General features: G+C 39.1%; 1 protein-coding gene across 43 annotated transcripts in view; it reads left to right on the forward strand.

Annotated features, from left to right (window-relative positions):
* Positions 1–16,140, forward strand: part of DAB1 (DAB adaptor protein 1) — a 438,430-nt gene that overhangs the window by 334,066 nt on the left and 88,224 nt on the right. For all 43 annotated transcript variants that reach the window (XR_013954380.1, XR_013954381.1, XR_013954382.1 and 40 more), the window contains one exon: positions 648–847. Coding sequence is in view for 39 of the 43 variants with exons in the window: in XM_080602681.1 (XP_080458807.1) it covers positions 781–847 (67 nt within the window). In the remaining 4 variants the exon portion in view is untranslated. The remainder of the gene's footprint in view (positions 1–647; positions 848–16,140) is intronic.

Here is a 16,140-nt window from a genome sequence, read left to right on the forward strand (position 1 = left end):
ATCACATTTGAATCTCGTGGAAACTGTAAAGTTTAATTAAGTATATTTTTGAGGATATATATTTGCAGGAAAAATTGCTGGATGGGTGTTAAGAATTACAGCTTTGTTACACAGAGGCAGATCCTTTTCTGCCTGAAACATGCACGTTATCATAAGCAAGACAAGTGGCGAAGTACCGTGTTTTCAGTATGGGTAATGAATACATTTTCATTTGTCTTTGTTCAAGTAGAAGAATGAAAACATTTGAAAGAGCATTTGAGGAGCAAAAAATCTGAATTTAAGGTCTGGCAATGTGTTTTTACCTTGTTGCATTTAAGAACTACATCCTTGCGGAGTGTTCTGCTGTTCGTGACATTGCCAACTACTTCCCAGCTTGTAATCTGTGGCCTCCAGCTGCTGGTTCAGTAGTACAGGTCTTCTGTGCATCCCTAGTCCTTGGAGACATCTCAGATATACCAAAACATCTCAAACAGGAATAGATGTGTGTGTGTGTGTGTTTCGTCACCTACAGTCGCAGGCAACAGAATCAGGGGTTCTCTGTCTGGAAACAGAGAATTTCATAGGTTTCTTCCTCAGTAACACCCCTCCCCACCCCGCCATGTTTTAAACTCAGAAAATGACTTAATTTTTGTTTGTTTCTTTCACAGCACACAAAAGGAGCGAATGAGATGAACTGTTTGGGTTATAGAATCTGAAAGGCTAAATTATTTTCTTGGAGAGACGTTCTAAATGAGCCTGACCGAGATACTGGATCTGTGTGAAGAGGACTAAGGATATAGGATGTCAACTGAGACAGAACTTCAAGTGGCTGTTAAAACCAGCACAAAGAAAGACTCCAAAAAGAAAGGTAGTGACTAATTTCTCTGTATTATTACACGTTTTCTACTCTAATCAGCTATTATATCAACTACCTTTTATGCTTCTATGATTCTTCTGTTGCCTACGCAGTCAGTGAAAGTAAAATTTGTTAAGTCTAGTGGAAGTCTTGCCTGGTCAGGGAACATGGGAGTTGATTCTCTGACACAATACATTATTTAGATGTATTTTAAATGTAAGTCTCTATTTCCCTTCAATAATTTTTACCTCTTTGCAGTTGTTTCAGAAATGAAAAGACACTTTAAAAATTACTTTTAGCAAAAGATAGCTGTTTTCTCTGTTGATAAATATTTTCTTCTAAAGGCTTTGTTTCTACTTTGTTTTGGAACTTACCAGAGCTTAAATGCACTTTCTGTTGCTGAAGATTGAATCTTGCTGACATTTTGTGAAGCTACAGAGAGCTCTTTAAATGTCTGTAGGGAGATTAACTGTAATCTAGTAAAGGAAATAGAAACAAGGAGGAGGAAAACCCAGAGAAATGAGAAGCTCTGAATAAATGCATGGCTAGATGATTTCAGATTTATAATTACAAGTTTGCATCAGATTGTAGGGCAGTTATTTGTGCAGATAAACATGAGAAACGTAATTCTGTGAGTTGGTGTTTCCTGAATAAGAGTTCTGTTAGATTTTGGCACAGATATTTTTTCTTACATTTCTGTGGATGGTTTTTATTGCTTGTGTTTTCAAATGCCATTGAACTTGGAAACCAAAACCTTGAACTCTTGTGTTAATTTATGTTGTTCATAGTAGCTGTCCGTGGTATTTTAAACCTACAGAGATAATGAAGTTAAGATTGAAGCTGAATTTAATATATATTACTCAAACTAAAAGGAAAAGGAGTAAAACAGCAAAAAGAACCCTTAAAAACCCTTTAGACCTCCATGTGAGCTTTTCAATTCATCATTCTGTTTCTTTTTGCTCATGTATAATTTAGCCATTTCCTTCTGAGGATTTTGCATGTTTTTCTAGATCAGGATTTTGCTCATTTTTGCTCATATTTATGTGTGTGTTGCAAATGGTACTGTGTGCGTGTTGCAAATTACACTTGTGCTAGGTACCTGATGATAACCTGTTCATCTTCTGGGCACACACACCTTTTACTGTGGTCATTCTACCGACCTGGTGATTAAGTTCTTGTGATTGCTGTAGCCTTTGTATCAGAGATCTTTACATTAGGTTTTTGTAAAAGCCACAGCAATTAAGCATTTTAAGCACATATTTGGGAAGGTGGTTTAGTGTCCTTATTACTGCTCTAGGCCTAAACTCACGAGGAGAAATGGTTCATTTAAGATAAAAAGAAGCTGTGCTTTGGAAGACCAAAATATGGGAACTTTGATGTAAATAGGAATGTGATCTGAGAGTGATGCTCATCAAGGCAAGTAAAGAAAGTAAAGCTGGTTATACGATCAGCATTTTTGGGCAGGCAGGCAAACTCAAAAATCTCAGTTCTTTGCGATACAGATAACATCTTTTTGATGTCTGTCTTCTGTGTTTATTTCTTCTGCTGGAGGGTGATACTTCTGAAAACAGCAAACAAATGTTTTAGAAACTTGCTGTTTGTTAATAAAATATTCAATATACGTCTTACAAAAACACTGTCATAAATCATAATAACTGAATGCTGCTCTGCACAAAATCTGATTCTAGCCCCCAAATGGAAATTCTAAGAATTACCTTCACGGCTGAGAAAAAGTATAAAATATGTCCAGTGGCAGCGATCAGAGCTCCCTGCAGCACGTAGAAGCAGCTGAAGAACTGGAAAGGACAGTGTGCAGCAGCAGCACATCTCCAGAATTAATCGCGTTCTGTATTGTGTGTGCATGTCCAATCTCATCCAGCCATCCAAAAGCCTCGTGGTACAGTGATTACTTTAGACAGACAAGGTATACAATTCAGACAGTGTTTGTTATTCAAATCCCATGTAGTGAAAAGTCAAAAGAAACTCGGTGTGCTCATTTACTTGTCGCCGAATTGTATATATTTGTGTATATTTCAACAAATGAGCCCTCCTCTGTATAGCAGGGATGATGGACATGTGGAAAAGCATGAAGCTTTTTTCCAAGTTCATTAACAGCAAGCACTGGCAAGTAGCAAGTACTAACATGAAGTTTCTAATGTTTCTAATCAATGAGTTTGATTATTCAATGGAAGTGAGTATTCCCAAGAAATTAGTCCTTGCTTTATAAAGAGAAATTTCAGCTCTTATGTATTTCAGTGAGTCAGGTTTCATACCTCTGCAAGAGCCACACAACCACGTCCATACAGCAGCGGGGAGGGAAGGTAATAAGTTTGATAGTAGCTTCCTGACAGAATGACTGTCCCACAGATCTGTCCCATGCTGAAGATCTAGGGTGACTGAAAGGGAATGAGGCTTACTGTAGAGTTAGAGCCTGGGACAGCGTTCCTCCTCGATCTCAGCAGAAGTCTACTGCGTAGCACCAGCTAAATCTTTAAATCTCTGCACAGCTGTATGAGGATATGCCAAGGTAGTGTTTCTTACTTGAAGTGTTGAGATAATACAAAGCTTAATTCCTAGGATTTGTTAGGTATGTGAATATAAAACATGATAAAATGCTAGGTAAATGCAAATTGCTATTGTTACTGTAAGTACAATGGGCAAAAAGGAAATGGTTATTCAGGTATGTGATCAGTACATTTGTGGTGTAGTGCCTATCGAGAGGTAAAGGCACCCTAATACCATTAATCAAACAATTTTATAGTCTGGACAGCTTAAAGGAAAAGTCTGGAAGGAGTTGTGTGATATTTAGTGGTGGCAGAAGCACCATCCTGCTGCTGGGATGGGCTAACTCCTTGCAGCAGGGTGGGAGTGCCTGAAATTCTTTCATGGTTGCTTATAATGGCTTTTAGGTGGTATCACATAGATTGCTGCAGCAGTGGAGAATGTGCCAGATCGTATTTGTGCCATGTATGGCCACTTAAAAGGAGAAAAAAGTTACAGCATGTGCCCTTCACTGTTTCCTCCTTCCAGAAAATGAAAATGGTGCTTGTTCTGCCGGCTTCTTCAGTAGCTGCAGGTTAGATACGTGTAAACTTCCTCGTGCAAGCTCTTAATGAATTCAACTTTTGATGTAATAATTATTTGGTGTTCATTGAGAATTTGTGACTTGCAGCACTCAAATGTATTGCTTTATATGTTGGTGGAAAACAGACACATACCCTTCCTATCTAAGAACAAAGGCTTTTGGTGGCAGGGAAATGGTTTGATTGCTGCTGCAGGTGGAGCACATGACATTAACGCTCCTGCGCAGTTACAGATTTTATAGGATCTTACTTTTAGAACAATTATCTCTTTCTGTAGTCATATGCAAAGCAATTCTCTTTCAAGAGATTATTTAAAACGTTTCTCATTAGGCACAATGTTTTCACAGCCACAGGCTTTACCGTCCTTCATGTAACTTTGGTCTCTCTGTTATCACCAAAGCTGGTTGGTAAGACAATGTTGTTTGATTGTTATGAGAGTTACTGGAAGGATTATCACTGAAGTTAGAACAAAAACTTACATATGAAATCCTCTCACCTGTTTAAGTAAAATCGGGCTGCAAAACTCTAATGTGTACTGTAGGTAAGTTCAATACTAACATGATAACATCAAATTGTAATTTCTAATGTTAATGTTATCACCATGGATAATCTTAAAAATAGGCTGTTAAAAGCCAAGTACTAATTTGGCCTTTTATTCAGCCAATATTGATCTGATGGATAAATACTGCAGAGTTGGATGGGATGTTCTAGAAAAGGGACCTGGTCATGCTCCCAGCACACAGTAGGAATTTGAACTGACTTGAAGAGGTGAGCCAAGATGCTGCTTTCCTTCTGAATTGTTGCTTTGTACTCCTCGTACTGTCAAGGTGCTCAACAACCGAGGAGCCATGTTTCACTGTGACCTCCACAGCCCTCCTTTCTACACTTCACGCCACCTTATGAGCTTACAGCGCCGTAGCTGTTACTAGAGGAGACTGTATTTCTGCAGCCCTGACCTCCAGCACTAATCTTTGTGCCACTCATCTGATATCTCCCAGTAACTCCGTGTTGTTACTCCTGTTTGTGAGAACTTGCTCAAAGTCTAAAAGTTTCCCTGAAGAGTTATCCGACTGTTTTGTAGAATAGAATCACACAAAATTCTCAGGAGCTCTGTTGTAGGACTTCCTTGGTGGTTTTTTTGTGTGTGTGATTTTGCCAAAAATCATGGGTTCTTTAAGAACACTGTAGAGAATTAATTACAAATACACTTCACATTAATTACAAATAACATTGTTAAAGGCTGGTTGTTTTCCACTTGTTTATGTCGTCTGGTTCATTGAGAGGTGAATAAACTTTACATGTTTGTAGCATTTAAGATAGGAAATCGGAAGTTTTTATTAGCCAGAGCTGTTAGAAACATAAACCGTTATTGCCTTCTAGTACATGAAGGTGGGGAAAGTCATTTTATAAACATGTATGGATTAATGAATCAAATTGAAAACAGATTTCCTTAAGCCTATTGGAATTAAAATTGATTTAGAAGCCTCCTTGGGGGAAATGTGCTGCATTGGTGGTGGATCCACACTGATCCACCTTGGAAAATCCCCTCTTTTAAAATCTAACAAGAAAACTGAAATGAAAGATTTGTAAAGAAGCGAGCCAGGCTATCAAATTTGAATGCAGATCTGCTTCAGCTTGTGGGAAGCCAGGAAGCTTTTCTAGGGATTTGATTTCTTCCTCTTGCACTTAAATTCTGTAATTATTCTATTTGAGGCTTAGGGTTTATTTATTTATTTGCGAAATCAACTCTTGTCAATCCCCTACACGGAGTCTGTTTTAAGACTTGATTCAATTTCCAAACTGGCAGGGACTTCTGAAAACAGAAGCAAGACAGGGAAAATAACTCGGGCATCTTGACAATCATCCTAACAATCTTTGATGCTAAGGATCCCCGTGGGCAAAATTCCCGTATTTAATAGGCTTCCACTGCAGTGCATGGGAAGCACGTGGTGTCCGGCAACAGATTTCGCAGGAGGCGTGCCGCTGAGCAGGGATTACCTTAACCAGCCCGTAAAACGTGAAAGCTAGAGGGGCTGTGACGCGCTGTGGCTCTACCAGAGCTAGGTGCCTTCTTCCAGCCAGGACTCAGGCACCTTTGTTTTAACTGGATGAAAAGGCAAGTTCCACAGCGGTGCTTCAGGAGGGAAAGAGCGAGTGGACTTTGCTCAGGGCACTTCCCAAACCAGGTGGGGAATCACCCTGCTTGCCCCAGGAGGAACAGAGGGTGCTGCCTGCCAGTGCTTTCTTGGTGCTGGCAGATGCGGATTTGGTCCTCTCGGGATCAGGATTGCAAAGAGCGTAAGCATCCTCCTTTGTGTGTGCCCGCTAATTAAAAGGAGTGCCGTGGCTCCAGGATCGCTCACATGTGTCAGATTGGGCCGCTGGCAGATCACATCTATTTCCTGGGTCTTTTAAAAACTAATGAGGGTCTGGAGTCTATCTAACCATCTAAAGGAAGCCCTTTATATTCCCAGAAGCTAAACTGTAGTCACACTAAGATCAAACAGGAGGTTTCTAGTTCGTTTAGGAGCCTCTGGGGATAAGCAGCCCTTAAACAAGGTTATGTTTTGTCATTATCAGTTTTGATCATAGGTGCCTAATGCAGCCCAAGTCCTGCTTCGGGTTTCTTAGACCTCATTCGAATCTTATCTTTAGCCTGATCACTGCTGAATGTGAGAGCAGGGTGAAGGTTTCTGGTTGACATGAAAGTTAGGATTTTGCTGATACACAGAAATCAGTTTCTGCAGCTTCATCTCCAGGCTAGAACTTCAGTTTAAATGAGTAAGTGTTATGACCAATGACAGTTGGTTTTTCCCCCATGTTAAAATCAGCTAACAACTATTAAAGCATCATTGCTGTAATGAGGTATTCCAAGTTGTCAGATTTGTCTTAGGTTCATTTGTGTTTCTGATCACCTATCTAAGATTCGTGGAATACAGCAGAATTCACATTTGATGTAAAGAATAATGTAAGAGGAGCACGATCAGGAGCTTGTTTCATTGACGGGGAGTGGATTTGCTTTGTTTCCTTGCAGTAGCTATATGAGTTCTTCAATAATTTATAGATCAAGTAACAGCAACGTTAATTGATATACTAATTGAGTCCACATGCCTGCCTTTAACAAATCTCTTTTGTGAAGTGGTTACTGACAATATTAATTGCACATCTTTTGAGTCTTGTTACAAGTTATGAATTCATTCTCAAGTTGAAAGAGGGTGGGAAAATCATTAATTTTGACATTGTGTAGTTGTAATTAACAAGAGTTATCCAATAACCTATCATAAATTAGAGAGCTCATGAATTATATTTTAAATACCGCATTCAACCAAAGGGGGTCCATGGTTGTGTTAATTGAAACGTTCTTAGAGGGAGATGGATGTTGTCTCTTGCTGCAGTTAAAATGTTTACTGTTATTTTTAATTGAGAGACAGGTCTGCCTAAATGGAGGTTGGAGATCTGTTACTCTGCTGTTCCTCAGTGGAGGAATCAATAATCTGTTGAGTGCAAGAATAACATTTCCTGAGTGCTCCCGTTCCGTTATCATTTCTCAATATTTTAACAGTCGTCAAAGCATTTCAGTTGAAACCAGTAATTAGGAGCTTAGCGCAGCGCGTGTTCCACGGAGGATTTGACTCATGAAACAGTCATTAAACATAGGTAGGTGTTACTGTGCTCCAAGGCTGTCTGTACGGTAGGAAATCTGCTGCTGGCAGTGAGCATCACCCACAAATCCAGTTCAGCCAGTGCTGTACATCACTTCTGGCTTCGTCCACTGCACCATTAGGGTACGTCCGACGTGTGGTTGAAACACTGCAGGTGCTGGGGCTAGTCAGGGGGTAGCACTTCTGCATTTGCAATCACTGAAAAGACTCCAAGAGAAGCTTGTGTTAGGACCTCTGTGAATGAGAAGTGTTATTGGTAGGGTTCAGGGAGGAAAATTATATCATGATGAATGCAACGGAGGAGGAATGACTTGATTCACCCAGATTAGTAGCTAAAATGCCTCTAGAGGTTTGGATTAGTAAAAGTTTTCTAATATTGCTCACACAGAAGTACTCTACAGGGACACCTATGCTGCTGCTGATAATGCTTTTATATAATTATTTGTGCAAAAATATTTGCCTAATAAATACCAATGAATGACATTTCTGTCAGTGTGTTGCATTACATGTATTTGAACGTTTCTACTTTTCTTGAAGACTGTGCCTTTTCCATTGTTAGTACGGGAAGTTCTGCAAGCAATAATAAAATAAGTCAAAGTGCCCCTCTGTAAAATACAGGTTAGAGAATCAGGCATCTGCTGCAATGCTAACTGGCTCCATTTCGCAGAAGGGAAATCAAAGACAAGTAAATCTGGGAAATGTGCTTGACCCCAGCAATTGTGGAAGCATTATGTGGCTTCCAGGTTTTCTCTAAAATAAATAAACATTAGTATTATGTCACAGAAACCATAGCTGAAAAATCATTGCCCTTGATCTTTCATGTCACAGGATTTTTGAACACTGGTCACTCACTCTTAAGAAAAGCTTGCCTGCAGAATCGCCAGCCTTTTGACATGGACTGTGGCTGCATTTGTAGGCCCTTCATTTATTCTTTATGGCGTATTTCTGCTGTCAGAGCGCAAAGGGAATCACACGGTGGATTTGGCCAACAGGCCCAGGCTCCCAGTGGTAAGTATGTCAGGCCCAGGAATTCGCTGTGCTCCTCAGGAGTAAAGGAAAGATGTGCCTATGATTCTGGTAGACGATGCATTTTAGCTATATAATCAATAGTCACATTATTGGCCATCCGGAGTAAACTTCATATGATATATAAAGTGTTTGTGTTGTCCAAAGACAGGTGGATAAATGTGCTTAACTGTACCATTCTTCTTCAAAATGGATTTTTATTACAGATAAGCGTTTTCAGAAATAATTACAGATAATCAGTATTGTTTCTAACTAATCATTGTTACATATAATAGCTAGCGTTAGTGTAAAAACAGGAAAAAAGGCATTTTTCTGCTTTTACCGTTGTTTGGTTTTGCAGATGAGATCACGTTATTTAGTTGAACTACGTGTTTGTGTGAGCCTTTGGCATGAAAACAAAGCTGAATAAAAATCAAAATTTTTTTTCTTTTATTTATTTAACCTAGGCCAATTTATAGTGAAATCATTGGTAGGTATATGCACTTATCCGGTATTTTAAATCAGTGGTAGTAGTACAATTGTTTCAATGTGTATTTTAGTGCACCTCTCAGATGCTCAGATTTTAATGTATATCTCCTGATTTTGAGCAGACATAGTATGAAAAAGAGTCAAGGTCCCCTGCAATGTAGGCACTGTAAAAATCCTTTCAGAAATAAGCAACCAATGCTGAAGATGAGTGAGTGCTTTTGGTTTTGCAGCAAAGGAGAAATTAGGATACTTCTTGGTAGCTTTCCTCCTTTCCCAGGAACATCCCCTAAATGACCTGGGTAGAATCCTGGAGTCCTGCTTGACACTGGTTTTGCATACGGAGAAAGATGTCTGCTTTACTTAGTAACTGTATGGGGACTGTATTTTAAAAAACTACAGCATGGCAGTGTTAACAGTCTTTTCTACAATACCAGAAGGAACAGCTTTTTCTGGAGTCAACTTGTTTTTAATACCTGCCCCCATTTTAACTCATAGCAAGTGCTGAGCAGCTAATCTGTGATCTATAATTGCCTCTGATTCTTTTAGTTTAGTTAGAGAAGAAGCTGTATAATGAAAAGGATGATTCAAGGAGTGAAATGAAATTAAGCGCAAGTCTTTTGAGGTTAGATGTTAATTTCATTTTTAAATATAAAATTGCCATCAAAGTAATAAGAGCGTAATGCTCAAACATCACAATAATGTGGACCAGCATGCTGCTAATTAGGTAGAAGGCAAAAACATCAGTAGCAGTTTACTGAATTAATCCTTTTTCTTATACTTCATGTAGCTGGTATGAATTGTACATTGAGCTCAAATGTATAAATTCACGTCAAGTGAATTAAATACATAGGGGAAACTGGATGTACGCTATATTTGGGCACACCTTGCGTGTAATGTCGGCGTGGCTATGTGTATGTGTTTAATATTTACTACATTTGCTAGCGTAAGGATGTTTATGGATTGCGGTCTTCTCCTTAATGCACAGACTCTGAAATGTCTCTTTAAATATACCGTGCTATCAGCACTTCTCCGCGGGACTGGATGGGGAAGAACACAGCCTCCGCTGTAGTGAGCGTGTCAAAGAGATGGCAATTCTACAGAGACGCCAGGAGATCAAAATGAAAGCTACCTACAGAGTTCTTTATCTGTCTCACCTATTTTCCTTCTCTCTGCTAGACTGTAACTAAAGCAATATGTTATACCTATGCCTCTATATTTAATTGCATTAAAGAAATGCTGGGGCTGTAAGGTTAAGCACTGAAATTCTAAGGAAGCGCAGACTCAAAGTTGCCTGGGTAAGCCTAATTTAACATCCCTTCAGGACAGACAATTTTTAATGAGCTGATCTCATATTGCTGTTTCCTGGAGACCTTTGCCCTGTTCAGTGAATGGAAGGCCAGTGGTCAGGAAACGTGCTCCATTTGCTGCCTTCTGCGCTCCACAGTCAAGGTGCAGCTGCATGCTTTGTTTTCAGGATACTCCAGCCCGAAACTGAACACATGGATCTGGATGAGAGCACCAGAAGAGCTAAATTCTTTATATGTTAGCAACATTCTTCCCTTACATATTGCTTTATTTGAAAAAAAAAAAAAAAAAAAGTAGGTGATTACTTTGGGATTTTTTTTCAACAAAATGAGCAGATCTGTTAACAGAGGAGCTTTTCATAGACAGGTAGTATTTTCAGCTAAGACTTCGTTAAGGAATTTGCCCAGATCCAGGTAATGTTTCAGAAGAGAAGCTTTGTCTCAGAGTAGTTGGGATTGCTTCACATTCACAGGGGTGGAAGAAGAGCTTGATCCTCAGGCAGGATTTCTGGGGGAAGTCTCATCGTGCAGGTGATCTCCTTGGTCACTTTGACATGTACAGGTCTCTCACTGTTTTCTTCGTCTTTTCTTCCTTAGTTTGCTTTTGCAACTCCTTTTTCCTTTTCTAGAATATCAGAACAGGAAAAAATCTGAATATTTTGAATGTGGATATTTATTTATTTATTAGCCTCTCTTAGCTGGAAGAAGGGAACAATAAGTGTAAAATGAATAGGCTGAACACCTGGAAATGAGTGCAGGGCTTCAGAGGGGTGCAGTCAGAGCAGCATTCAGGTTCATATATATATATATATATATATATATGTATGTATGTATATATATATTTTTTTTTTTAATGTAGGGACACATTAACAGGAAGGAGAGCAACAAGGATTTTGGGGGGTGGGTGAGGTGAGGATCTTCTGAAAGCAGTGGACCTTCATTGTGTTTAAAAACATTTTTGATGTTGGATTTATTTCATTATTCATTCATTTTAAATTATCTCATAACCATTTTCAGGGACATGGTCATTTCAGCAAACAAAGATAAAGCAAATATATATCCCATATATTTGAAAAGCTAGTAAACTCTCTGAAATAAATCCTTAATTCAGTAATTCCTCATATTCTATTCAATGCATAAATACCAACATAGTGAAAAGATTATGAAGATCATAAAGGGAGGTGTGTGGATGGTGTTGTTTTTTTTTCTTTTTTGTGGTGGAACTAATCACATGTGGAGCTGAATGTTCTTAGAGCAATTGGTTACAGGAAATTTTATTAAGTGAAATTATGGTGTGCTTACATGAAATATTTTATGCACTAGTATTGAACACCCCAGTTCTTGAGACAAAAGGTAATGTTTTTTAAAAGATTTCGAGGAAAGATTTTCGTCCTTTTTGTAATGAAGCAATCGACACAAATTTAAAGATGCACTAAGACTTTCATAAACATATTGTCCTACAAAAAAGTGTTTGGGATTTTCTGTTGCCTGATGATCATCTGTTAAGATAGGTGAATATAAGGATGTCACTGCTAGCAAGTAGCCTGACTTGGTGAGTCTTTGTTACTGGTGGCCAATTTTTGTAGTGTGACTTTTGCAACGGAGGAACTTTGAAAATTTGTCATTTTGCAAAATCAACTTCAGGAGTTACTTTTCACCTCTTACCTACTCAAAGTTCAGCTTCTAGGAAAGTCAAATCCACATCTAATCTATTTTTCAGTGCTTTTAATGAGAATGCAGGGCCTGTTGGTAACATAAGGCAAAAAGACAGCTTTTTATCTGCATCAGTTTGCAATTTAAGGTCTAACAGAGCATGGAATAAACTTGTGAATGAGTTTTTGTGTGGCCAGAGTTCAAAAGACAGAAGGAACACACGGGATGAGGGTGGTGGAGTTCCTTCCTCCTGAGAAGCTCTCTCATGTAGAGCTGGTGGCAAACACAAAAGAGTAAGACAGAGCTACGCCTTCATGCAGAATTATCAGAGGATGTTTTAATTAAAAAATATTAAATTTGCATGCCGTATTAGACATTGTTTTCTCCTGCTGAGTTGTAGGGGAATGCACAAGTGAATTCTTTAGAGAGAGGGGTGGGGAGAGATACCCAAGGTGCATTTCTTGGTGTGTTTTTTTCACAGATGTGAAGATAGCTTTAGAAATTGCACTTTAAACATCCGTGAATTTACTGACCATCAGATGAAATCTTTGTCCACTGGGGTCAGCAATGCGAATTCTGCCCTTTCTCCATACTCCCTTCCGTACAGTGGTCTCCAGCAGAGAGGTGTAAATCATTACACCGTCATCTCTTGCTAATGCTCTGTAACCTCGGCAGGCCAGATCCTCTCATTTCTGTTACCACACTAATTATATCCAAACACACGTTGGTTTTTTCAAAGCAGATGATGTTTGGAGGAGACTGAATTCTCTAAGGTTAGTAATGAAATTTCCATTTGAAGTAACCCAGTTCAAAGGGAAAAATTTCCCCTTTAGGTTTAGACCAAAGGTTCTAAAAGCCTGAGATGTGAAAATAGAGCAGCACCAGCTAGAAACGCCTTTCAAATTATGTCTCTTTAGACTTGCTGAAATGTGTGGCTAAGCTGCTTTCTTGCTTCTTTAAAATATTCAAGGTTATTGGCCTGCATTAAACTTTAAACCCTTTAAATACCATCTTAGTAACCAAGTTGCTCAGAACTGACAAGCTGAAAGATTTAGGAACGTGGTCTGTGAGGGGAAAAAAAGCAGATTTGAAAGATAAAACTGGGCATTTTTTCCTTTAAAAAAAATAATAGTAAATACAAACAAAAGTAAATAATTTTAAATACCAATAGCAGCTGTGTAATATAACCAATTCCCTATTGTCAGTAGTGCTTATGTAAGCCAAGCATCCCTGGAGTACCAGTATTTAGTCAGCCAGATGTCAAAATAATGTCAAAAAAACACATTAATATAGTTGTGCTGATTTGACCAAGGCAACAAATTCAGAGATTCTGAGAAAATTTAGCTTTTGAAGTTCTTTTGCCAGCATTTACAGTGGGATTTTCATTTGGTCTGTTGTGTATGGGGGCCTTTGAGGTATGAGCCTCACAGTGTGTTTCTGTACATCAGGTTTTCATTGACTTAGACATGTTAACTTACTAGTCTACTCCCCTCAAGCCTAACAGTAATATTAAAGTTAATTCTTAGTCATAATTGTTGGGAGAAACACTTATTTTTTTCTTTAAAAATTCAATTTTGAATCTGGAATTGCACCCTTGGAGGTGAGAGGTTGGAGTCCCATGAGGCTGGTTGGGTCTTGTCGATGATGGTGACATTTCTCCAAGTGGTGTTTTCCCTCTCCAACTTTGGGATCAAGATCTCAGGATGACGTGAAAAGGGAAGGTTGTGCCACAAGCTTTGAGTAACTGAGTTTATCGAGCCATTGTGCCCTGAGGATTTTTATTTCATATATCAGCTGGGGGTGTGGCTACAGCTAATGACTCCTCTGTAACGTACTTAACCTTTGTACCAAAAGCATTTTTATTCGTGTTAGTTGATAAGTATGAAAGGAGGTTGGAGCAGCAAGCCGTGGTGAAACTCTGCAAATTCTGTAATCGTGGTATTAACCTACTTCAAAGACTTAGCATCGCACTCGCTTTGTGAGGGTAGTTAAGGGTGTTTTCATCACTCCCGCTTCTCTGACAGATTATGAAACCAAATCATGTTCATTTTACTTGTGTCTGGAAGCAGAAGGCTACAGTGGAAATGGTCGTTCAATGTTATGTTCTGCTTACAAGAGTAAGAGTTGTTACAGTTTTCTGTGTCTGAGAAAATTTTTATTTATTTATTTATTTATTGCTGCTGTGCATCGATGCAGAGACTTCCCAGCATCCCATCCATCCTACCTGGGATGTTGTTTTAGAGAAGGTAACTTTACTTGGCATATCCCAAAGCAATTTGCCTGCCAGCTTTGGATTCCAGCTTCCAGGAGCCTGAGAGCTGTCCCAAGCTGAGCTGTTGTAGCTCTTGGGGCACAAGCAGTGAGTATCGGTGGCAATGCTCATGTACACCACGTACAGACTGGCCAGCGTGATTTGGGGAGTACTGCTGTATGGGAACAGTCCTGTTCTCATGTATCTTCTGGGGAAGTAGCCTTCTGGATAAATAACTAGCTATTGTGCCTTTCTGAATTAGCCCCACAGAGCTCGGTACGTGTTCACAGGACTGCATCTCCGATGTGCCTCGTCTCCTCTAAAGGAGCAGAAAGACTGACGTTTCTAGACAGTCTCTGTTTTCTTAGCAGATAATTTTCAGCGAAAAGAAACAGCAGCCAGTTTGCTGCCTTTAACCCCATTCATAATAACAGGAAGGGGGAACAACAGGGAAGAAAGGAAAATTCACACCTTTGCAGCTAAACAGTTTGTTCTGAGCTGTGTTCTAATTATAAAATGTCACTTCATTAATGAAATGTTCTCCTAGCTGGTTTCAATTAAGATTTGTTTTAAGAAAGGAAGAATAGCTTTTGATAAGGCTCAGAATACATAAAAGTACTTCATTTTGACTTTAGTAGAACAAAGAGGATTTTCATATGGTTTTACTCTTTTAGCTGTGGTGGATGTTTAGAAATATTGAATAATAATGAAATATTTCAGTTTGATCAATATACAGTATTAAGATGGAACTGGCATAAATTTTACCATCAATTTAAATAAGAGAGTGAATGCTTAGAGTGATATAGAGGGCTACAAACAAACAAACAAAAAAACCCCACCACCAAAACAAATAAAACCACCACCAACAAAAAACATCACAACAACAACGACAAAATAGCAAATGCTAGTTGTATTTAAAGCAATTTTAGTTATCAGGAAAAATAAAAGTCATGGAGCAGAAAGCATATAGGAATAGCGGTGCGTTTAAAAGGATTTGCCTTAAAAAACTACTAAGGATGTGTTGAGGAATATACAAAAGTTTTATTCTGTATGAACTTAGTGATGAACAGGAGGATCAGTAAGAAACAAGAGTGGATGATACAGCTAACATGGATCTTGGGAATATAACATCATTTCTCTAATCTCCTGTAAAAGTTTTCAGTGACTTTGCAGAAGTCTCAGTTTCTCTTGGCCATCTCGAGAAGATATTACTTAAATATATTAATTTCTGCAAGAATTTGGTGAGGATAAATTGGTGAGAAGATAGAGGCTCTGAGCCTGTGTTAGAAGAACCTTGTTGCGATGGATGCCTGTAGACAGTACATGAGGTTATCCCACTGTGTGACTTGGGTTCTTGCTGGCCAAGTCGCCCCTTTTCCTGGCGAAGGTCACCACTGACCATGGATGTTACCCTTCCAGACACTGAAGTTCTCCATCCCAGATACTGGAAGAAAAAGTCAAGCCAGCCTCGTGCTTAGGGTTCCCCTGAACATGGAGACTTCATGACTTTATGCACACAAACACGGACTCGCTTTATGATTAAGGATTTTGCCTTAAAGGAAGAAGCTGCTTGCAGGGACTTCTGAAGTTCCAACAACACCAGCAAAACAACTACAATTTGACAATTTCTTTGGTAGCAAAGAAGGCACAGAGCTTACGGAGTGCAGGTAAACTGGAACTTCACTAGAACTGTCATTTTTGTACAACTGGACTGAAATTGTTACCGAGGAGGATGGAAAAGCTGCCTGAGCAATCAGCCTGCTGTGGGATTCAGGGCTGTGTATATACTGCTTGCTTGGTGGTGGTGGAAGCTCTTCACTGTCACATAACGTGCCCTCATGCACCAAAATAAACCTTT

This window comes from Anser brachyrhynchus (assembly GCF_964034855.1).
Source record: "Anser brachyrhynchus genome assembly, chromosome: 8".
Lineage (NCBI taxonomy): Eukaryota > Metazoa > Chordata > Aves > Anseriformes > Anatidae > Anser > Anser brachyrhynchus.